The sequence below is a fragment of the Carex rostrata genome, chromosome 4 (assembly GCF_964058835.1).
Source record: "Carex rostrata chromosome 4, lpCarRost1.2, whole genome shotgun sequence".
NCBI lineage: Eukaryota > Viridiplantae > Streptophyta > Magnoliopsida > Poales > Cyperaceae > Carex > Carex rostrata.
In genome coordinates, this window is record NC_135921.1 from 6,331,002 (window position 1) to 6,354,347 (window position 23,346).

The following is a 23,346-nucleotide window of genomic DNA, read 5'->3' on the forward strand; positions in this document are numbered from 1 at the left end:
AAATTTATTCATGCAAAGTTTGGATCCAAGCAGAAAAAAAAAACCTTTTTATTCATGCAACGTTTGAGACATTTTACCAGTGCATCCAAACTTTGAGACTTTGAACAGTGGATGGGAAGCCGTGTCAAACAACAAAAATAAAAAATAAATCTTTGGATCGGTATAATTTCTCTCTTTCTTTATTTTGTTTTTATAAATAATAGTTTCTCGGAGACACGGAAGTATTATATAATTCTCCAGGAAAAATGGACAATAGACGACAGCATGATGCTTTGTTGTCCCTGTCAGTAGAAATTGTATTATATTAGATTATTAATTATAGTCAATCTAACATAACATAAAAGAATGCAAAGTGCAGCCCTTTCTTGTAATCAGTGTTGCAAAATGCGGTATGCGGAAGGTATGCGGAAGGGCACCGCATACCGCATATACAGTATGCGGCCGCATATACGGATTTTTATGCGGACTAATATATGCGGATTTTAAAATAAGAATTCATATATAATTTGTATCATTATATGCATAATCTCACAACAAAAATAAAAATACAAACATAAAAACACAAACAACATAATACAAACATATCAAAGAACATAAAATAACATAATACAAACATATCACAAGTCAGTTATCACAACATAATACATAAATTTTATAGCATACAAACATATGCGGTTCTATGCGGCCGCATATGCGGAACCGCATATGCAGAACCGCATATGCGGAACCGCATATGCGGAACTGCATAGAACCGCATATGCGGCCGCATATGTTTTTTCCTATGCGGTTTCCAACCGCATACGCATATGCGGCCGCATATGCGCCGCATAGAACCGCATTTTGCAACACTGGTTGTAATGTATAACAAGAAGAACGTGAATTAAACACAGCCCCTTTAATTGACTATTTACAACTTTAATTCGTCTGGAGTAATAAGATATTGAAAAAAAAAAATTCTGCATTGGACACTACAGTCAAAATAAATGTAGAGTAAATTATTTATTTAGAGAAATAGAATAACTTACTCCAAATTAATTAACTCTCACTTATTATTATTATCTTATTCATTTGATTTTGTTTTTAGTTTGATGCAGTTAAAGTGTGAAATAAGAAATTTACTTCACATCATATAATTAAACATGTTTTTATAATATTAATTTTAAATAAGGAATCTTTGTTATTATAAACAAACAAACAAACCTCAATCCTTAATTAATATTGAGAGAATAGTGTTGTTAGAAACTATATCACAAACTGTTACCGCTTGACTGGTATAAAAAATGCAATAAATAACTAAAACGAGGAAGTTGAGGTCCTTATGTCAGAACCTGGAGCGAATTTGGGAATTATCCAATCCAATTTGGATTTAATCAAACAAGGTGGAAAAGAAGAAAGGAGTTCGGGCATAGTCATTCAAACAACGGGCAAGATTTTTAAAAGAAATCAGACGCTGCAGAAGGACCCCACCTCTATTAATGAGAAATTAAATGAATGGAGAACGGGACCCAAAGTGTCAGAAATGGAGAGGATGGCATTACCTTTAAACAGAGGGGAACAAGACCAGATGAGTGACCAAGCTGTTACACGCAAGTGCTGAGATGGAGCATGGAGATTCAATTGAAAGATTGGAAGCATGGATTAGATTTATTCCACCTCGGGGGGCATCGCCTATAAAAAGGGAATTAGTCTGAGGAGTTAAAACATGAAAACAATTATCAATCATTTGTAATTTTACTTCCTTTCTTCCTTACTGTTTTTTCCTTACTGTTCTTGTTTCGCTACTGAGAGATCAATAAAATTTGTTCCTTCCTTCTATTCAATTTGTGTTCTTCTATATTGATTGAGTTGTGGTCGTCACACCTTATTAAAAAAAAATTTAGAGGACCCATTAAGAAGAGGAATGGATATGTCACATGATGGGTCGCCCGCCCTGTTTGCAACAACAATGAGAAAAAAAAAAAAAAAAGATTAAAAGAACATAAAAACAGAGTCGATCTTCACTACAGTTCCAGTCGTACGGATTTCATTTGTACCATTTAGATCAGGTGATATTAAAACTAATTTTGACTAAATTTATATCCACTATATATCTCCCGAAACTTTTACCTATAACCAACACTTGGGAGCCTCTTCCAAGTTTTAAAAAAAAACAAAAAAAAAACTTTTACCTATAACATCTGGCCAATTAAAAATTCAAATCATATACTCATTTTTACAAGATTTTCAAATATATTCGGCCCGTTGACTTAATTAATCTATTCAATTATCTAGCGGGTCATTTACATACATAATTTGATCACAAAATGAACTGTCCTATTGAATAATTCAGCGAGCTGGGTATATTTTAAAATTCTTTCAAAAATAATTGTATGGTTTGAATTTTTAATGGACCAGATGTTATAGATTAAAATTTCGGGTACATATATATCTGTTTTAGCCGTGACACTTTGGTTTGATCATGATCCTCATATTTGAAATAAACGGTTCAAACTTGACAAGAATGTATTGCGATCAATTCTGGCTACACATAAAGCGTAGACTTAGCTTTGACAAGATTTAGATTCCCTCATGAACTGTCAATTGCGAGTTCTTGTCAGTTTATTACAATGTAAAATCAGCTCTAATAAATTGTTACAAAAGTATTAGAAAATATATGAAGAGTACTTGTCAGTTTTTGACATTTAATGACTTTTAGATGATCTCGAAAATAATTAGAAATGTATGACATGAACAATGTGATAACAAAGAATAAAACCAGCTTTTCTTTGAGTAACAATTGATATAACCTTTCCAATTTTCTACTAAATCTTTATGCAAGGATTACAGAATATTTCAAGAACAAATGACAGTTTTGGTGATTTTAATAACTTGGAATTAATGAACTATATATGAATTAATTAGAAACATTTAATTAGCGTGTATGCAATGTTCTGTGAATGCATTCCAGCAACTTTTGTTGCAAAAAAATATATCTTTTGAAATTATCAAATAAATATCTTTTATAGTATTAGTTAATAGGATAATTTTCATGTATATCCCTCAAAAACCTCGAAATACATACATCCCCTTATAAAATTCATAATATCATATTAACCCTTCTAAATTTCAAACCTTACAAATCTACCCAATTCATTGACTTTCTATTAAAGCTCATTCCAAATTTATAAAATACCCATTGCATTTAGGAAAGTATAGAGGAGAACAAAGCATGATACATCAACATAAAGACGACAACAACAACAACTAAGCTTTTACTCCCAAATAAGTTGGAGTAAGCTAGAAATGAAACCCAATCACAATCATAAAATAAAACAAACAACAACAACATCAACATAAAGACAAATATAAAACTTAATGAAGACTAGATGAGACGTGCTCTTGTGAGCACACACTGAGAAAGTAGCAGTACAATGCATCTGTAGCATGCCGATAACAAATCATTTAGGTTTACAAGAGGGCCGAGCTGTCAACAACTGCAGAGCGGTCAATGACAATATTGCCCCAATGTGAAGCCTGAACAGGCAAGGTAGGAGGATGGGTTGATTGGCAAGTAAGCCAGTGATTGATTTCCCGCATGTCAGGTCTCCTATGAGGTTCTTCAAGGAGGCAGAGTAATGCAATGTGTATGCTTCTTTTTATTTCTCCATCAGAGCAGGGTTCTGTTAGTCTTGCATCTTTTAAGTCTAGTATTCTTCCTTCATTTAAGTATTTAAGTACCTAAATGGTTGTACAAACAAAATTTCATATTTTGTCAGTGAGTGTGAGAGAGAGCAAGAGAGCGAGAGAGAGAAGAAACCACTGCAGAGCTTCTCAAAAAGAGAGAACACTTAGCAGCCACTGCCAAGGTTTTCAAATAAAAGAAGAGATTGAGAGAGAGAGAGAGAGAGGTGCTTACAAGACTAACAAGCCCTGTGGGACAGGAAGTGTTTTTTTTACCGCTGATTATTTCGAGAACAACCATTCCGAAACTGTACACGTCTGCTTTAGTTGACAGCATTCCATTCTGTAGTTCTGGTGCTATGTAACCTCTGAAAAAATGAAGTTATGGACCGATACTAGTGGTCAATATTGCTAATTGTTCCGATGTCGATCCTTGAACTTCTCTCACAATAACATGAATTGTTTTAGGACTACGTTGGCTATTTTGAAATAAGTTTGAGAATCAATTTAGTTCATATTCAGAAGTTCAGTTATTGAAGTCGAGGGACCAACTTGGTTTATTAGATGTTATTGAAAGAGAATGAAATAATGACTTCGCTTATTGCCTTTTTTTTCATGGGGTCACTGTTATATTGAGAGCTAAATTAAATACTCAACGCATAGACATCTAGAATTTGATATCAAAATTTCTTAGATAAAATCACATTTTTCACATAGTTTTATCTAACATGCACGTGATTTTTTGTTCAATTGAAGTCTGATTTTTCGTTTGCATAATTTTACAATTCATTGAACAAAAATACATTATGTTTGTTTATTTATATAATTGATTCATATGCTCAAAACAAAAAAACTAAGAAAATAAATTAAAATTTTGCAAATGAAAACCATACATGAATTGAATAAAAATTAATATGTAACTTCAAAGAAAGAACAAGTTGAATGAATTTTGTTGCATATAATGAAAAAATTGTCTATGTTAAAAATATGACTTTATGTATGAAATTCAGATGTAAAAATCACATGATGAATTTTATTCTTATAGCAATAATAGTATATGTTTTCATACTTTTGTAGTGAAGACACATGAACAAAAAATATGACTTTTTTGAGAACCAGATAGCAGCTACCAGGAGTATAGAAATGAATTCATACTAGTGAGTAGTGAAGACATTTCCCTCTTGAACTTTTGTAGTCGTCACCAGAACATACAAATATTAGAAAAAAGGTTTCCCAAAATAAATCTTTCTGTTAATGTCAAAAAGGTATTTCATAACATATTATACTTTACTCTTCTTTTTAACAATGCGCTGCTGCACAAGACTTATCTAAATAGGGAGATATAATTAAGGATAAATTTTATATAAAACAAAACAAAACAAAACAAAAATCTTTGCATTGAGCATTCAACTAGCAAAATAACAGTGTTCAAAAATAAAATAAAAAAGGCAATAAGCCATGTCATTTTTTCATTCTCTTTCAAGTTCCTACCATAATTAAAAGATTCTAAAGAAGGATAAAGTGGGTATTAAGAGAGAAAATTTTCTATGCACCGAATAATCTAATTGTCGCTCTCAAAATATTGCCTCCATTGTTATTATTTTTTTAGAAAGTTAGATGACTGCAGGCTACATTTTTTTTCCCTTTTTATAATAGAAATGAAGAAGTCTCAGAAGTTCTAAATCATTACAGTACCTAATTGGTCTTGTACAGAAAGTCCCAAGCGGAATGAATTGTAAACATTAAGTTGTGGACTAACCTTGTCCCAGCAATACTGCTGACTGTAAAAAAGGAGCGATCTTCTTCAAAGAGCCTTGAAATACCAAAATCTGAGATTTTTGGGACCATATCTTTGTCTAGTAGAATATTAGCAGGCTTTACATCCCGATGAATTATTGTATTACCATAATCCTCATGTAGGTAAAGAAGGCCTGAGCTGATTCCTTGTATTAATCTGGATCTCTGTTCCCAGTTTAGTTCCACTTCCTCTTCTAAGATTGTAGTGCCTATTTAAACAAATAACACTTATCCGTCAAAGTAAAATTAAAAATTTCATTTATGGTAATGCACAATATCTAGAGATTCGGGTGGAGCAGCACAAAGAAGGAATGTATGCATATGTCAAAGTGATCTAGGTATCTGACACAGGTTTAATATCGTCTATACACTTTAACTCTTCTCAGATTTCATATTTTCCTCAGTTTTTATATATATATCACACTTCTCACTCAACTCTAAGAATTATTCTCATTCTTAAAACACATTCATTGTACTTCAATTAATCCTAATATATGGTGAGATAAGAATTGACAGAAGTACCATCTTCTTACTCTATGTGCAGGCCCTCAGTGAACTAAACTATTTGCATCCTCATCTTAGATTAGGGGAATACTGAAGTAATTCTCAACCAACTCACTAGACCAAATTTGAAAAAAAATTTGTGTAACATACCAAACAACAATTGATCGAGGCTATGATTCAGCATAAATTCAAAGCATAGGATTGTTTCGTCCCGCTGTATGCAAAATCCCATCAATTTAACAAGATTCTTGTGCTTGAGCCTTGAAAGAAGATTTAGCTCATTTTTAAGCTGTTCACTTCCATTAGGTGCACTTTTTGAAACTTTTTTAACTGCTATTTCTTCACCATTCTCGAGAACTCCCTATAGCAATGCACATAGCAAGTGATCTTAATATGGGACCAGCTAATCCAATAGTCAAAATAATGCAAAAATGTATAACAACAATGTCGTAAGAAAGAAGATTAGTAACAGAAAATACGTAATAAGTACACAAAAGATGAAAGACAATTTAACCTTATTATTGTCTTTTTGAAATTAAGCGGTCTAAGTTTTCTAACAACTACCAGCTTTCTATAATAAAAATAGTTTATTAGAACATATCCCAAATAAACTCCGACCTTTTGACAAAAACCTGATAACTACATATATGGCTCCCTCTGTATACAGGAGGCATGCACATACCTTATATACTGGTCCAAGCTGTCCTTCGCCAATGATTTTCATGTCACTAAAATTACCCGTGGCAGCTATTATTCTCTTGTAGTCGAAAAATTCAAAAATTTGAACATCTTCTCGCCCATTAGTTGGATCATTTCCTACAACATGAGATATGAAAATGGGAAGTATGATCAGGCAATAGGTAATTATGATACAAGGACGAACTTTGGTCTGAGAATTGTTCTTAGATGGTTTGTGGAGTACCTGGTTGTAGAGTTCTTTTGAATGGCCACCTTGTTGTGATCCATCTTAATATCATACCTATTTTTCGAGTTCTTCTGGATTTCCATACCAGAATTATAAGCACTGCCAAAATGAGAACCAGACCTGCAGCAATACTGAGAGGCACAATGATGGGGCCCATTTTTCCATTATTGGAGCCTGGTAAGACAAAGTGCAAAATAATCAATAAAAAATAAAATTGACTTCCCCAAGCTATTTAATTGTTTGTAATCATTGCAAATAACCACATACCACTCTTAGAAGCAACAACACTGATATATAAAGTATCCCCTCCTTGATGAAATTGTATCATATCAATTAGGTCTCCAAACCAAGCCAAGCATCCTTGCCATTCCATATGTGCATAAGCCATGCAAGAGGAATTCTTCTGGCACCAACTTGCACATTCACTTTTGCTTTTTCTGTCATCAGAAATTGCATTGATTGTGTCTGGCAGCTTCACATTATTTAGAGTTTGAAATTCATGATGTGTAGCGTCATTTAGAGGATCCACTCTTTCACAACCTCCAGAATATATGCGGTTCTTCCAATCTTTCTCATTCTTGGGAAGAAATAAACTTTCAACACAACATTTACAACTGCCATCAGAATAAATCCCATACCGCCCACATGCACCATATGAAGGCGTTGAGTCATCTGGCGCTTTCCAATACTCTATCCAATCACTTCCTTTCAAATAATAACGATATGTTGTGCCATTTGAGTTCATGACATAACGCCATGGGACCGATGAGTCTACAGGCTCATACCAGTAAAGCGCTCCATTGTCACCTGATTTTGAGAGAACAAACCTCACCAAATCATTTGTCATTTCGGGGAAACCATTCCATTTGTTACCATCCCAAGGACCAGACCGATAAAAAATATCAGAACCCCTGAAAGCAACCAGTTCATACCTTCTAGAAGGGTCCAATTTCCGAACATATTGCCCAGGGGAAGGATCAATTCCAGTAATGTTCCAAGAAGAGAGTTGAATTTCAAGTGTTGAATCCAACAACTTGGTATACCCAAGTGGTACATAGGGCAATAGGGTGTCAGAGAGTTGGTATAAACTCTGCCACAGAAATTTCCCTGTTTTGGTGTCATTAACTACAAGAAGCCCAATATCAAGGAGACAAACTTGAGGTTCTCCTCTGCTGAGCTGATTACCAGTAGACCATATATCTCGGCCCGTGCTATTATCTTGGATGAAAAGGGTTCCCTCTGGGGATAGGTAAAGGTTGCCAGTGCCACTGATGATTGGACGGCCCCCATTGGCAACCCAGACGACCGTCTTATGAGGGTCAGTGGACCAAATTCCAAGATATCGGTTTTTGGAATTTGTGGTGTTGAAGAAACCCAACTGAAATCTCCCATTAGATGAAGCTAGGACCTCGTTATCTTGCAGCACCTCACTTGTGTTTAGTGTATTCCCTGCAATGCAATGATAAAATTAGGTTACACCCACTGTATTACACTACTTATATAAAAATGGATTAATGAAGCATACTATATTTTAAGAGATTATCCTATTTAAATTATGCTTTACACTGACAAAAGTAAATAGGGTACATATATATAGTCATGAGCTTGGTTATAAGAATAACCAAGAGCAGAACTGGACAGCTCTACTTTAGTGCTTTATTCAATGCTAGTTAGGTAGTCAATAGGGGTCTGGTTAAGGATGAATAAAATTGACAGATATAAACAAAAACATGCATGGAAAAACAACTTACAAATTCATATATAAATGAAAATAAATATTGATATGATAAAGATATATAAATGAGCTTGATTAGGATCTGTAATTACAAAGGTAGAAAGGAACAAATCTTGGTCCAAGAATCTTTTGGGCCGTTTTTTTTTAATTTTTGTTGGACCAGCTGTTGTCATTTATTATTATTTTTTGTCTTTCAATCTTTGATTCCATTGAAACGAGTCTACCATATCGATCTTGAGGAAAATATAATTTCTTTAGGTAGGCTTTACCGTGATCAATTATGCAAATGAGGAGATACAATTTTTAAATATGGGATTTGGAGAGAAAAAGTGCACAGCATCGGTGAATGAAATCCTTAATGAGAGTGTATGATCAATATGTTATTATATACAACGTTTGATTTTGCATACATATATTATTTTGATCAATATTGAATGAAAAATAAATCTAATCATCAATTTTTACATTTTTAATTATATTTTTATTTTATCCGTGCTGATGTAATCAAATAAACGCAACATAACTTCTAATAGTAAAAATATGTGCTTGTTAATATTTTATATGATCAAGTTCTTAATAAAAGCATATCATGTCTATTCTAAATTTGACGTTCTATCATTTTTGTATTACATTCATTCTAAATTGTGTCTTTTATCACCGATTTTTTTTATTTATATCCATATATAAAATAAAAGGAATTTAAAAAAATAACCAAACGGGTTATAAAATTCGAAAAGTATCCAAACCGGCTAACGGACCCGAATCAAATTTCCGGTTAACCATTAACCGGTTTCATTGAAATAATTCGGTTAACCATTAACCGGTTTAGGAATTTTGGTCCGGTTAATGGTTAACCGGTTCCTTGGTCCGGTTAGTGAGTAATCGAAAATGAGTTCGGTTATTAACAAACCGGAAATTTGTTTTTTTTTATAAATTTCGAATTATTGAGTCATATGTTGAGTCCATCTCATCCGTCCATTTTGAGATGCAAAGCCGGGATTGAGGAGTCAAAGTGGGATTTGACTGGGTCCCACACATACAAGACCTTATGATTGGTCTCCAGCGTTGTCCCAGCCGTAAAACCCGCAAAACCTTAGCATTGAAAAATGAATATTTAAATCAACAATTAAAAAGAGTACCCACCCTCATTGAATAGTGTTCTCTTGCGTCATTTGTCGGCATATCCTTTTCATATAACGGGTCATTTTGATAATAAAAAAAGAAATGCAGTAACTTGGTACACTAACGAAGGGGATTCAAAGTAATATAGAAATTTGGGAGCCAATTACTGTCAGCACCTACTCTCTCCAAATTCCCAAACCGGTTAATGGTTAACCGGATTATTTCAATGAATCCGGTTAATGGTTAACCGGAAATTTGATTCGGGTCCGGTTAACCGTTAGCCGGTTTGGATACTTTTCGATTTTTATAACCCGTTTAGTTATTTTTTTAAATTCCTTTTATTTTATGGATATAAATAAAAAAATCGTATCAAATATGTAATATTTTCTTTATGCTTATTAGTGAATTATATTCTTTGAATGTAATTTTCAACAAAATAATATTATAATTTTTCTATTTTCAAGCACAAACAAACTATTGCTTTTTTAATCATTCTATTTTCTAAGAAGAACAATTCCGCTTCAGATTTTCATTTTTAGATATCGCATAGCACAACAATTGTGTGGATCTTTATCCAATTTGGGTTGAAATGTAATTAACGATTGATCATATGATAAAAAATTAATAACAGAAATTAAAAGAAATATTAAAGAATACCTTTGCATAATGGCCATATGGGTTGCAATTCAAGAGAAACAGAACAAATTAAGAACATAAAATCAAGCATAAAAGAATACCTTTGCCATCAACAGTGATGAGAGACAGCAATAAAATTGCAATTAAGACCTCTGTTGTATCCATCTTCTCCGGATATCCTCCCACTTTCTACGAGTAAACATCAATTCATGACCTTGGTTTAATACTACAATTAGGAACAGGGAATGATAAACTTGGTCAAGTATTGATCAAGTAAGCACTATGTCAAACATTTAAAAATTGGGAAATCACAAATTTTAAATTGCTCTAACAATGCTAAGGTATATTGGGGGAATTTCATGTGTATCCTAAAAAGCCTCAATATTATGTATTACCCACTCTTAAAACTTATAATATCATATTTAGTTATTTACCCTTCGAAATTTCAAAAACCCACAAATTTATCCAATTTATTGACTTTCTATTAAAACTCATTTTTTAATTTATAAAGAACCCATTTAAATTTTATTAAAAAAGTAAAAAAATATTTAGTCCATGTAAGAAAAATATTGCGTCTTCTAATTGATTGATTTCCGAAGACAAATGACTCATTTATCTACTTATGACGCATACACAGTGACGTTTAGGCATATACTTATTTTTGCGTCACAAGTAAGAAAATGAATCACATGCTCTCAAAACCAAACAATTGGAAGACTAAATATTTATTTTAAACATGCTACATATTTTTATTATTTTTTATTAGTGTAAAATTGGTACATTGAAAAGTTAAAAATAGATTTAATAGAAAAGTCAAGAAATTGGGTAAACTTGAAAGTATTTTAAACTTAGAAGGGTAAATATCACATTATGAATTAGAGGAAGAAATATGTAATTCTGTGGTTTTTGAGGAGTACACATTAAATGTCCCCTCTTATATCTTATTTGCAAATGACCTGTCATCCTTGAACAATCATGGATTTAGAAGTTGACATATAGTTTAAACATTAACAATAACCTCACTGAAACAAAAAATGTAAATTAAAAAGAATATTGCTCCAATACACCTGGTTTTAACATTTTTCTATTCTGATATATATATATATATATATTTTTCCCAACTCTGTAGGACTTTCATGGTTTAATCAAATAATAAGTGGGGGGCATCATTGGTCGGGAATAAATCTGCTGCGATTCAAATTAGATGAACAGTATCCTGAAATCTTTGCTTTTTCAAATTTAACCGTTCAATTTTTTTTGTGCACGCATCTCAAAATAGCTAGTTTATATGTGCACGCATCTTAAAACAAATTGACTGTTAGATTTAAAAAAAGCAGGAATTTTAGGTACTGTTTATCTATTTCAGATCGCAGCAGATTTATTCTCGTCATTGGTCAACGAATTGAGCGCTTCTTATTTAAATATAATATTGGGATAAGGTGCGTAGACTAGATATGAGGTAAGGTATTAGTTTTATTATCAAGGAATTAGTCAATGGATAATAGACAGAGATGCTTTGTTCCTATGGCTCTATTATTGAGGTAGAGCCGTTATATATTAAATTAATGATTATAGTCACTCTAATAGAGAATATAGAAGTAGTTGTACCATGTATAGATCTTCAAAACATTTAATCGTGAAAGGGCCATTACATATGAACATTATTTGCTAGTTGTTTACTATATTTCGAAAAAACCAACCGATTCGGATATTTTTTAAAATTTAATATAAAATTTGGATATTAATAAAAAATTCGGCTATTTATCTCTTAACGTTTCCAATTTTGCATTGTATCAAGCTAAATGTTAATACATCTAGTTGAATGTTAATAACGAATAACTAATTTGAAGAAGCGAATATATTTGTTAATATACAATGTTTAAAGTTTACAAGTTCAGATAATTAACTGTTAAAAAGTTGAGTTGTTTCTTAGATATGTTATAAACGAATATGTTAGTATAATTTATGATAATTAACTAGTTTTTCTTACCGAATATGTTAGTATATTTTTTTAAACTTTTTTTACTGTTTTTTAAATATGTACAAATTTTTGTTTTTAAAAAAATTATGGACTATCCAAAAAATATTGATTTTGTATCTATTTAAAAAAATAGTACAAAAGTTCCTCCAAAAAAAATATGAAATTTGGTTTCTAAACACATTTTAATATGGAGATCATGTTCAAAAATTTGGTTTGACTATTTGAATTTTGAAAACTGAGATAAAGATGTGAGGCACGATTGAGACATGAAAGACGTGATATTTGAACCCTGCTAGTTTCTTCTTATTTGTAAAATTTCAATTGAGAAATGAGGGGTACAAGAAATAATATATGCTAAGAGAAAGAATGAGACTGAGAATCAAAATGCAAAATGTCAAATTCCAATTTTATGATGAAAAGGTCCAATTAATATATTCAAAATTAACATTCTCTTGGCTTACTGCATTATCATTTTACAAAAAAATGTTATATAAAAAAAAAAAATAGATAGGTTCACAGTTTGCCGGCTCTCTTAATTTATTAAAAGATGTGGAATAAAATTCAATTCATTTTGTTTCCAATCATAAACAATCAACTGATTCCCTTGTAATTTCTCAAATCAATGAAATTTAAGGGCTTGATCTCGTCTTTTTTTTTTTAAAGGTATTTGCAACAGAAACTCACAGAACATAAATAAAATAAACAATAGAACGTGTAGTGTCATGACATTCTGCTTCAAATTTCTTATATAATACTTCTTCTATCTAGGTTCTACCAAAATTTAATTAATTGATAGAACTGGTTATATAATAGTTCTTCTGAGTTTTACTTTAAATTAGCATACAACATGTCCAATGCGCAGAATTTAGGTTGTTGTACGTTCAAAAATTGAGATATTTTTCTTTCAAAAAAGTAACTTTTTTTTCCTAAACAACATCTGATTTTTACAATAAATGTCATAATTGTACATCAGCTATTTGGATTTTTTTTTTCCCCCATTTTGCTTTGCTAAAAGAATAAGTACCTTTCTCCTCGTCAATTTTCAGACTGTTCTCCAAAATAATCTAGTTAATCGACACCACTTAGTAGAGCATAAATTGACCACAAGGAAATACACTTGGAATAATGGAAGACATTATTGCACTACTTCATAGATTTTTTACCAGTGTCCAGTGAGAGCAGTTATACCCTGCCAGTTCTCCTATTGATCTAGGCAGCTATGGGTCAGATCATTGTCCCATTATCCTGCAAATCTCATCAAAAATTGATTCCCCCAAAACATATTTAGGTTTGATCCATTATAGCTAGAACATTTAGATCCCTCTAAAATATGGGCCATATTTCGATCTCCAAAATCAGAAATGAGGATCAAGGACTTCAGCACGAGTTTGATTCAAAGAGGTTGTTTAGGCATCGCATCGCACCCCTTCTTCAGATTTGTTGAGCAATTAATTACTTCATTTCTGATTTTGGATTGGGATAAAGGTGGAAGGATTTTGGAGAATAGAAGAGGAAGGGGTGAATCAAACTCGTGCAGTCGTGCTGAAGTCCTTGATCCTCATTAGGTGTAATTTGTGGTACATGTCTTTTCCCCCCTTTTAGTGGATTTTTTTTAGAAACCATAAATAAATTTAAAAAAATGACTAAATCAACTTGATTATTTTGATTTTAACAAAAATCATAAAAATCGACAATCATTCCGATCTGAAGAGATTTTCTTTTCTATACCGAATTATCAAATTGGTCCAAAACTGTTTCACAAATTTTAAAACCACCTGTCATAGAAAATTACTTCTTTTTTTCCAGGAGTCGATTTACATGGAATGAATGGAGTGAATTGATTCTATTTATTTTTTAAAATTCACATATTTATATATTATTATTTTTATATAGTTTAGAGTGAAATATTATGAATATCGTCAAATTAACTCTCATATTTTGCATGAAAAAATTATATAATTGACCTCCAATTTGTATTTGACCCTCATAGTTTGATAATTTGGCTCCGCCCTTGATCTTATTTGAAATTATCTTTGAATTGACCATAATTGATTTAATTGTGAGGAATTGCTTAATTCTCTAGCTACCTACCACGAGTCTGGGTTGCCAATTCTTGTGAGACAATTTTTTTTTAAGGACCTAATTTTTAATATCCACATGATAATTTTCAATCCGAGTTTCGAACCTGCTATCTTTCTCACATAGAGCATTACTCTTACCACTAGACCAAAGACCAGTATCCTTGCGAGACAAATTTTGTGGGTTCTCCTATTTACCAAACGGATAAAACTAATATACCAATTCATACCAATACCAGATCAGCGTTTTCCAGATGAAAAAAAAAAATATATGCACATATAACTCCTGGTTTTACTTAAAAGACTTTTGTATCTTATATATTAGGGGCAATTTCATGTATATCCCTCAAAAGTTTTAATATTACATATTTATCCCCCACCTGATAGCCACTATCAGGGTTTAAAAAAAATACATATTTATCCCTCCAAAATTAATAATTACATATTTATCCTTGAAAATCATACAAACTCACATATTTGTCCAATTTAACTCTATAACATATCAAATATCTCCAAAAAAGTTAAATAATATTTTTTTAAACTTAAAAAAATTATTTTGCAGTATTAATTAATAATATGTTGATTATTATGCTCTTCGTTTTTATCCATTTAGTCCGTCTAAGTTCTCTTCTCTCTAAGGTGCCATACCTCCCAACGCTTTCTCCAAACGAAAATGGAAAATTAAAGCAGTGAGGGGCGGCATAAATTTGTGAGAGGAGAGGTGACTAGGGAAGGCAGGGAGAAATATGTGATTCGGCACATTCGAAGAGAGAGAGACAGGGGAGGTTTGGCATCTTACAAAGAAGAGAACTCAGGCGGACTAAAAAGACCGGAGGGCATAATAGTCAACATATTATTAATTAATATTGAAAAATAAATTTTAAAGTTTAAAAAATATTAATTAATTATTTTTGGAGATATTTTATATTTTATATAGTTAGATTGGGCAAATATGTGAGTTTGTACAATTTTCAAGGATAAATATGTAATTATTGATTTTAGAGGGATAAATACGTAATATTGAAACTTTTGAGGGATATATATGAAATTCCCCCTATATATTAGATAGCCTGTATGAATTCTAACAAAGTGGCATGGTGAACTTGAAAGCCTTCAATGGACGACATAAGAAAAAAGGATTATTATAGGCATAAAATATAGAAATTTTGTAGTCTGTTAATCATGAGACCAAAAGAAAAAGGAGAAAGAAACAAGGTCCAATATAACACGTGGGTAAAATGGGAAACAAATAAGACCTTGACATTATTTACATTTTCTTTAACTTACTATACAGATATTGTCTAAGAAAAAAAAAAACCACCTTCCTGTCAGAAAACAAATTACATGCATTGTCAATGTACAAAAGAATAACAAACCTCATAATTTAGAAGTTCAAAGCCTTTTGAGAAAAGAAAGTAATTCAAAAATGTATGAACAGAGCTTATAAGAGACTGATATCTTCGAAGGTTGTCGAGGAATCAACGAGCATTAATCCCCAATAAGAACAATTACGCGGGAGATTTGGAAGTGCGGTTTGCTTGTTTGTCAGCATTTGGTTTATACGACGCATTGTGGGGCGCATTTGGGATTGCTCTAGCATGCACAGGAGTGCTATGTGGATGCACCTTTCTATTTCATTAACTGGGTAAGGTTTCTTCAACTTTGGGTCTATTAGTTTTTCTACATTCCCTTCATTCCAGTATTGTAAGACCTGAGATAAATTATTAACCACAAATTTATGAACATGTTTTGGCAATGGTTTTAGAATATTTTACATGAAAAGTGTTCAAATGCCATGCCTCCACTTTTAATTTTCTAATAACAAAAATTATAAAATTTATATGTCAAAATAAAACCATTACATGTGATTAATATTATTTTCTCTACATGCACATAAAAAATTATCACTTTACAATTTTTATCTTATATGAATCAATAAGTTAAAAAAATCAACATCTATAATTTATCTACACGGGTATATTTTTTCAAGCTCTTGATACTAATCAAATTAAAATTGAATGTCATGTTCTTTTTAGATGTGCATAGAGAAAATTATATAGATCACATCATTTTATTTTTATCTTCAAATTTCAAATTTTAAGTTATTGTAGTTCTAAAAATGAAAGGATAACTAAGACACAAAAAAGGACACAATTGAATGCTCCTCATTTTACATAGGTCATAAGAATACTTACACCAGCAATGAGACCAGATGGAAAAGAGCTATTCCTTCGGCCGGTAACCAACTCCAAAATTAGAACCCCAAAACTGTATACATCTGCATTAGTTGAGAGGATCCTCTCTTTAAGTTCTGGTGCGTTGTGCCCACTGCAGAAGCAAAAATTAAAATAACAAATAAGAGAAACAAAATGGAACATGTCAAGTAATATTTGAAAAAAAAAAAAAAAAGGTCAAACATGAATACATGGAGTTAATTTGAACTCACCAGCTAGTTACCATGCAAAGCTTCACAAAAAAACCTTCTTCATCAAAGAGCTGTGAGAGACCAAAATCAGAGATTTTGGGTACCATATTTTGGTCAAGCAGTATATTACTCGGTTTTATTTCACAATGAATAATCGCATGTCCACTATCCTCATGTAGATACACTAACCCTGCGCTAATCCCTTCTATGATCCTCTGCCTCAATACCCAATCTAGCGGTGTATATAGGTCTTCAAGATTTCCTAGAAGAAAATGATTTGGGATGAAAGATGTATAAATGTACTTGGCTATATATAATGTAATTTTTATGTCAACAAAAGATATTAGGAAGACGACTATAAGTGTTAGAAATGTTTTGCGGATCAAGTTATTTTGGGCTAAAATTAATAGTTTATTTTTTTAATTAAAAAATTAACAGTTTAATTTCTGAAATTAAATATGGATAAAACCATATTGAGTTGTATAGATTATAGGCAAGAATTTTTGTACTCTCTCTGAATAGGTGGATCTGCTTTGGCGCCTGGTTATATATATGCAGTAGTAGTTTGGATTTAATAGATTCATTGGGTCACTAAAACCTAAATAGATAGAAAGTGAGAAAGGGGTTGTATGTTTGGTGCTAGCACACTGACTGACGGTTTTTTGTCAACTTGTTTGTATAGATACTGATAACTGCACAACTGCTATTATTACGTACATCTGACACGTCAATGAAGAGAAGCAAGATTACGATTAGAGTTGCGAAGAACTTTTGCTGCGTTGCTCATGGTAAGTTCTATGTTGAATTTAATTTTTAGACATGATTCTTGATTCGGATAGTAACTGAATTGAATTGTAACCCTATAATCCCACCCGAGTTCCTTACAGTAAGTAGATAAATGGAGGAAATTGTGGTACCGAAAAGTAGTTGATCAAGGCTTCGATTAGGCATATATTCATAACAGAGTAGCATTTCTTCTTCTTCAAGACAAAAACCAAGCAACTTTACAAGATTTGGATGTCTTAGCTTTGCAAGCAAGGTCGCCTCTTTCTTCGGATTTTCAATTCCTTCCATTGAGTTTCTTGCAAGCCGCTTTACCGCAATCTCTTCTCCATTACTTAATATTCCCTGAAGATGTTAAACCAAACATGTTTTGCTTTGGATTAAAATAAAATTTGTAAGACAACATCATGCGTTCAATTACTAAAGGATCACCTTGTATGACCGTTGTTTGAATTTGACAATTTTATTCACACATTTATGTACTATGATGTAATAAGTGAATTATATACATCAAAGACAGATATAAACCCGTAATGATAAAATATAAAATTTGACAAAAGAGAGAAAAAGTCCTCAAATTATTCTTATCATACCTTGTAAACCCATCCAAATTGACCTCCTCCAAGCTTGTTTCTCTCACTGAAGTTATTAGTGGCAGATATTAAAGCATTCAAGTCAAATATCATCAGTTCGTCTTGCCCAATATTCATTTCTGCAAAGTTATCAATGTAAATAAATAATTCAAGCAATGGTTATGTCATCACAAATTTGCTCGAAAGAGAGCCTTTATAGAATTATTTGGTGCAATACGCAGAACTTACTGGTATTTGGTGGTGGGATTCTGACTTTCCTCTTACTTCTCCATCTATTGCACTGAAAGCAAATTAATGCCAATAGTATAAGTGCGACTAAGGCTGCCGGCATTGCCGTATATTGAATTATCTTTTTGACGTTGTTCTCCGCTGACAACAAGAAAATAGAGTTACTAGTCAGATAAATGCAATCGTGTAGTTGGTTTAAACAAAATTAATAAAATCAATGATTCTCAAAAACAAAGTTGGGTCCTATTGCTTTGTTTCTGTACTGGTACAAAAGGTTTGGATAGGTACTCTGTATTACATCCATACAGGAGGTTTTGTTGAATCAATCTATGGATATGTAAATTTCGAACAAAGGTGCTAAACCAGGCAATTATTTGGAGTCTCTTTGCTTCAAGAAAAGAAAAAAGCGGTTAATGATAATAAAACTATTAAATAATTATAATAAATGTTCATCAATTCATATATGCTTGCATGAAATGATTAATCAGTGGCAGTGATACCTGAAGCAGGGGCTGCTGGTGAAGGCGGTGGCGGAGGTGACAGAGCAACAACACGTATGTATAAACTCTCGCCTTTATCACTTAGAAGCTTCACTGTATCTATTAGGTCACCAAACCAACCCACACAACCCTGCGAACCCAAAAAGGCAAACGCCGTGCAGGAGCAATTCACCAGGCACCACATTTTGCAATTCTCCAAATTGAGTATACTACTGTTTCCTTTTGCATTTATGGTATCTGGCAACTTGACATTTGATATATTCACAAATCCGGTAGCGGTTGTGCAGTTGAAAGGTTTAGCTCTCACACAGCCATGAGAAAAATTCATGTTGTTCCAATCATTTGGAGATTTGGGAATAAATACATCAGGACATGTACAAGTAGTGCCATTGGATGTCCCATAGGGCCCACATAATGCGTATGGACCGCTGTTTGCCGGTGGAATGCGTTGAAATTCTTCCCAATTGCTAGTTCCATTACTGCGTAAAAAACTTAAGTTCCCAGCTGGGTTCATAACCAATCGGAATATATAAGCAGGATTGAGCGGATAATAAGAAAAATAGGCACTACCGTCACCTTGCTGCAGTTTGAATTCTACTAAACTGTTGTCACCTAATTCTGGCATGCCGTTCCAGTGAGAACCGTTCCAAGGTCCCGAGCGGAAAGTTACAACTTCTCCATTTACTATAACAAGTTCGTACAATCTAGCAGGATCTAACTTGTACACATAGCCCCCTGGGGAAGGATCGGTTTCACTCTTCCATGAAGTGAGTTGCATTTTTATATTGACAATATTTGCGAGCATAATATACCCGAGATATACTTGAGGCAACAAGGTGTTAGATAAGTCATAGTTACTTTGCCATGAAGTAACTCCGGTTGAGGTATCATTTATAATAAGTGTACCCAAATTGAGCAGGATTGCTACCTGGGACGCGTTGGTAGATTGTTTGCCCCTCGACCAAATATCGGTTCCATTGCCATCTTGAAGTACAAGGACCCCACCTTGGGTAAGGTGTAGACTGCCATTGCCTCCACTGATTGGAGTATCACCATTGGCGACCCAAACAATGGTTTTACTTGGAGACTTGTACCAAATCCCCAAGTATTGATTTGTGGAATTTGAAGGGTTGAAGAAGCCTAGTTCAAATTGTTTACTGGGAGATGCTAGAGTTTGGTTTTCAGTCAAGACTTCGTTTGCCGATAATGTGTCATCTGCGGTTCAGATTTAAATTAATCAATATAGATAGAGGAACAATTAAACAAGAATAAAATTAAAAAACTGTAGCTATTGACTTAATCAATGGGATTATGGGATTATGGGAAGTGGTCAATAATATTTTGACTTAGAAATTCCAAATTTGTATTGCCTACTTGAAGCTTATTTTCAATTTTGTACTGGGGGTAAAAAGAAGTATTTGAGAGACTGAATAAAATTGGAATTTGGAAACTAAGTTTCAAATTATCTTGCTCTTATACATACATTTTCAACTTAGCATTATTTCGTTTATAATCGAACTCTGTTGGTCACCACTCGGAATTTTTTAATGGCTTCAGAAGCATCAGACACTTCTAGAACAATTAATAAACCAGCAATGGAAAAGAACAAAAATGTTTTTGCAAAAAAGTTATGAAAGCACCATGCTGCTATTCATGCATAGACCCATTGTGCAAAGTATAAAGATGAATCACTCTCTGTAATGGAGAAGATCCAAGTACAAAAGCTATGACAATAGGATGAAATTATGCTTGAAAAGACCCACAAACAAAAATTAAAATAGTGTATCTAAACAAGGGTAAATGTAAGAGAAAGAAATAAAGCTTACTTGATTGGCAATGGGCAAGTAGGATACAAGAAGAAAGCACCATCCAATATAAAAAAGGAAGCATTGCCATTATTCCCTTAGAGAAGGAAGTGTTTGTGGTTAAGTATGTAATATATATCTTTGAGTTAGTAGGTTATATTGGTCAGAGAAGTGCTTGTGGTAAAGTATTACACAAACAAACCCTAGAATGATCAATAATTATAACTCCTTAATTATCTATATGAAATAATTGAGGCTATGAAGAGTACCCAATTTATAGTTGCTGCCCATGGGTTTGATCTCTACTGTAATTCATTTTACAACATTACATTTGAGCTGTTAAGCATTTTAGCAAAATTATATGATATTCTTTCAATTTTACACATTTTTTTCAAAAACTTATTATTTTATTAAAGTTTGTTGGAAAAGTTAAAATTATGAGGTACTTTTGTACATAATTTTTTTTTTAAAAGTTGAATTGATATAGCATATTTTGCAGTTTGATATGACTAACTATAAAATATTAAAGATGACACTGTTTTATATAATTATCATAGGTATATATTTCTACATTTAATTTACACAATATTTTTATTGGGTTCAAGTGGTAACTGTTCTAAGAATAATAACAGGGCTACATATATGTGTCTTGGCTAAGAGATCAATATTGATTTATTTGGGGTTTATGTGAATAAAAGACCTTTGAAGAAATCTTCACTTGTAGACAGCTTTCTCATGATCTCATCCCATATATGTTAATAAGGACCAATTCAACACGTACAGGGCTAAATTAAAATCGAAAAGAAAAAATCTCTGAAAGAAATTAGAGAAGACAATTAAATAAAGAATGAATTAAAGAAGCTGTATGCCTAAAAAGAACCTAGAAATTAATTTGACAAATAGAAACATTGGAAAGTTTCTACCATCTATCTTTGGATGTTAGCTGTGCTTGACAAATACAATTTATAAAATATTTGACTGGATTCTTTTGACCTTCCTATTGCTAATATATCCATTATTCTGATATAAGAATTATAAATTTTAATAAATGTTTTCAATGTACGATCATTTTTGGTACGTCATTCAGAGTGACTAAGCCTTCCTGTTTTATTCATTATATTTTTTTATTTTTTATAAATATTTACGCATTCGAGTCTCTTTTATTAAATAAAATTGCATTATACATTAACTTATCCAGCATCCTCAATTTCAAATTTCTAGTTTAGGCCATGTGTTCAACAGCCAAGTTTGTTAAAGTTATTATTTCAGTGTTGGGTTTAGTTACGTTTGACCGATTTTTATAAATTTTTTGCATTGGTATATTATATTTATAATAAATTTAATCATTTGACAATCATAATAACGGACCAAGCATACGTTAAAATAAAAATGTTACAAATTTTTTTTTATGATTTAAATATCAAATTTGATGTAATTTAAAATAAAAGTAAGAAAATGGTTTGGTCGTTGAGAAAATTTCGCCTTGACCCACCAGCCAATAGGAACACACCATTTTTGTAAACAAATAAGCCAAAACGTGTAAATAATGTACAAACTTAAATTTGTATAGAGTTTATACTTACCAAAATAATATGTACATGATTCACACTTAATTTTGTTATGGTACATTATTGGATGAGCCGGGGCAAAATTTTCTCCAATAATTATTAATTGACCTTTTTGGAAAATGTTTGGTTGCCTATTAAGATTTTCAGCATATATCCACAATTGATCAATGGCACAATAATTTTAGAACAATTATATTACTCCCCCCCATTCCATCCCCCCACCATCCCCCCACTCTATCTCTCTCCAAATTAGTTTGATCTCATTTCGATCTCGTTCGTATTTCTCACGATTTATGAAAAATTTTGCGAATCTAAAACCACGAACGTTTTCTACGTAATTTTCTCTTTCAAATGAGATCCATGATGACATACTTTCGGACAACTCGTTACAGAAGTATTTATCTCTCATCATGCAAGTATTTATATCTATACAGACATATGAAAATATTACTATTAATTATTATAAGTATTTATACTGACATATGAAAGTATTAATATCATGTATTATAAGTATTTATACTGACATATGAAAGTATTAATATCATGTATTATAAGTATTTATACTGACATATGAAAGTATTACTAATAATTATTATAAGTATTTATACTGACATATGAAAGTATTACTATCAATTATTATAAGTATTTATACTGACATATGAAAGTATTAATATTATGTATTATAAGTTTTTATACTGATATATGAAAGTATTAATATCATGTATTATAAGTATTATATGCAAAAAAATACTTTCAAGTATAGATATAAATACTTACACGATGAGGAATAAATACTTCTGTAACGACTTGCTCGAAAGTATGTCATCATGGATCTCATTTGAAAGAGAAAATTACGTAGAAAACGTTCGTGGTTTTAGATTTGCAAAAATTTTCATAGATTGTGAGAAATGTGGACGAGATTGAAATGAGATAAAAAAACCCACCTCTAAAAACATGCATGGTCCCCCATGTGATTTGAGAGTCCCCCCACCCTCCATGAAAAAAA

General features: G+C 32.1%; 4 protein-coding genes across 4 annotated transcripts; all 4 read right to left on the minus strand.

The window, feature by feature from the left end:
- Nucleotides 1–3,330: 3,330 nt before the first annotated feature.
- Nucleotides 3,331–7,030, minus strand: LOC144552884 (putative cysteine-rich receptor-like protein kinase 12). The gene is made up of 6 exons (XM_078300911.1): nt 6,884–7,030; nt 6,644–6,777; nt 6,112–6,322; nt 5,420–5,666; nt 3,896–4,028; nt 3,331–3,717 (listed from the first exon to the last, which is right to left on the minus strand). Exons 1-6 carry the CDS (start codon nt 6,936–6,938, stop codon nt 3,448–3,450), a joined length of 1,050 nt encoding a protein of 349 aa, XP_078157037.1. The 5' UTR covers nt 6,939–7,030; the 3' UTR covers nt 3,331–3,447.
- Nucleotides 7,031–7,118: 88 nt separating this feature from the next.
- LOC144552459 (G-type lectin S-receptor-like serine/threonine-protein kinase At1g11410) lies at nt 7,119–10,545 on the minus strand. Its single transcript, XM_078300440.1, has 2 exons — nt 10,481–10,545; nt 7,119–8,335 (listed from the first exon to the last, which is right to left on the minus strand). Exons 1-2 carry the CDS (start codon nt 10,542–10,544, stop codon nt 7,119–7,121), a joined length of 1,281 nt encoding a protein of 426 aa, XP_078156566.1. The 5' UTR covers nt 10,545.
- A 5,141-nt stretch (nt 10,546–15,686) lies between these two features.
- LOC144552883 (cysteine-rich receptor-like protein kinase 10) lies at nt 15,687–18,607 on the minus strand. Its single transcript, XM_078300910.1, has 6 exons — nt 18,468–18,607; nt 18,240–18,358; nt 17,781–17,991; nt 16,885–17,125; nt 16,634–16,766; nt 15,687–16,149 (listed from the first exon to the last, which is right to left on the minus strand). The coding sequence occupies exons 1-6, from the start codon at nt 18,568–18,570 to the stop codon at nt 15,880–15,882; spliced, it is 1,077 nt and encodes a 358-aa protein (XP_078157036.1). The 5' UTR covers nt 18,571–18,607; the 3' UTR covers nt 15,687–15,879.
- Nucleotides 18,608–18,947: 340 nt separating this feature from the next.
- LOC144553201 (G-type lectin S-receptor-like serine/threonine-protein kinase SD1-29) lies at nt 18,948–21,509 on the minus strand. Its single transcript, XM_078301301.1, has 2 exons — nt 21,473–21,509; nt 18,948–20,182 (listed from the first exon to the last, which is right to left on the minus strand). The coding sequence occupies exons 1-2, from the start codon at nt 21,507–21,509 to the stop codon at nt 18,948–18,950; spliced, it is 1,272 nt and encodes a 423-aa protein (XP_078157427.1).
- Between the last annotated feature and the right edge of the window lie 1,837 nt (nt 21,510–23,346).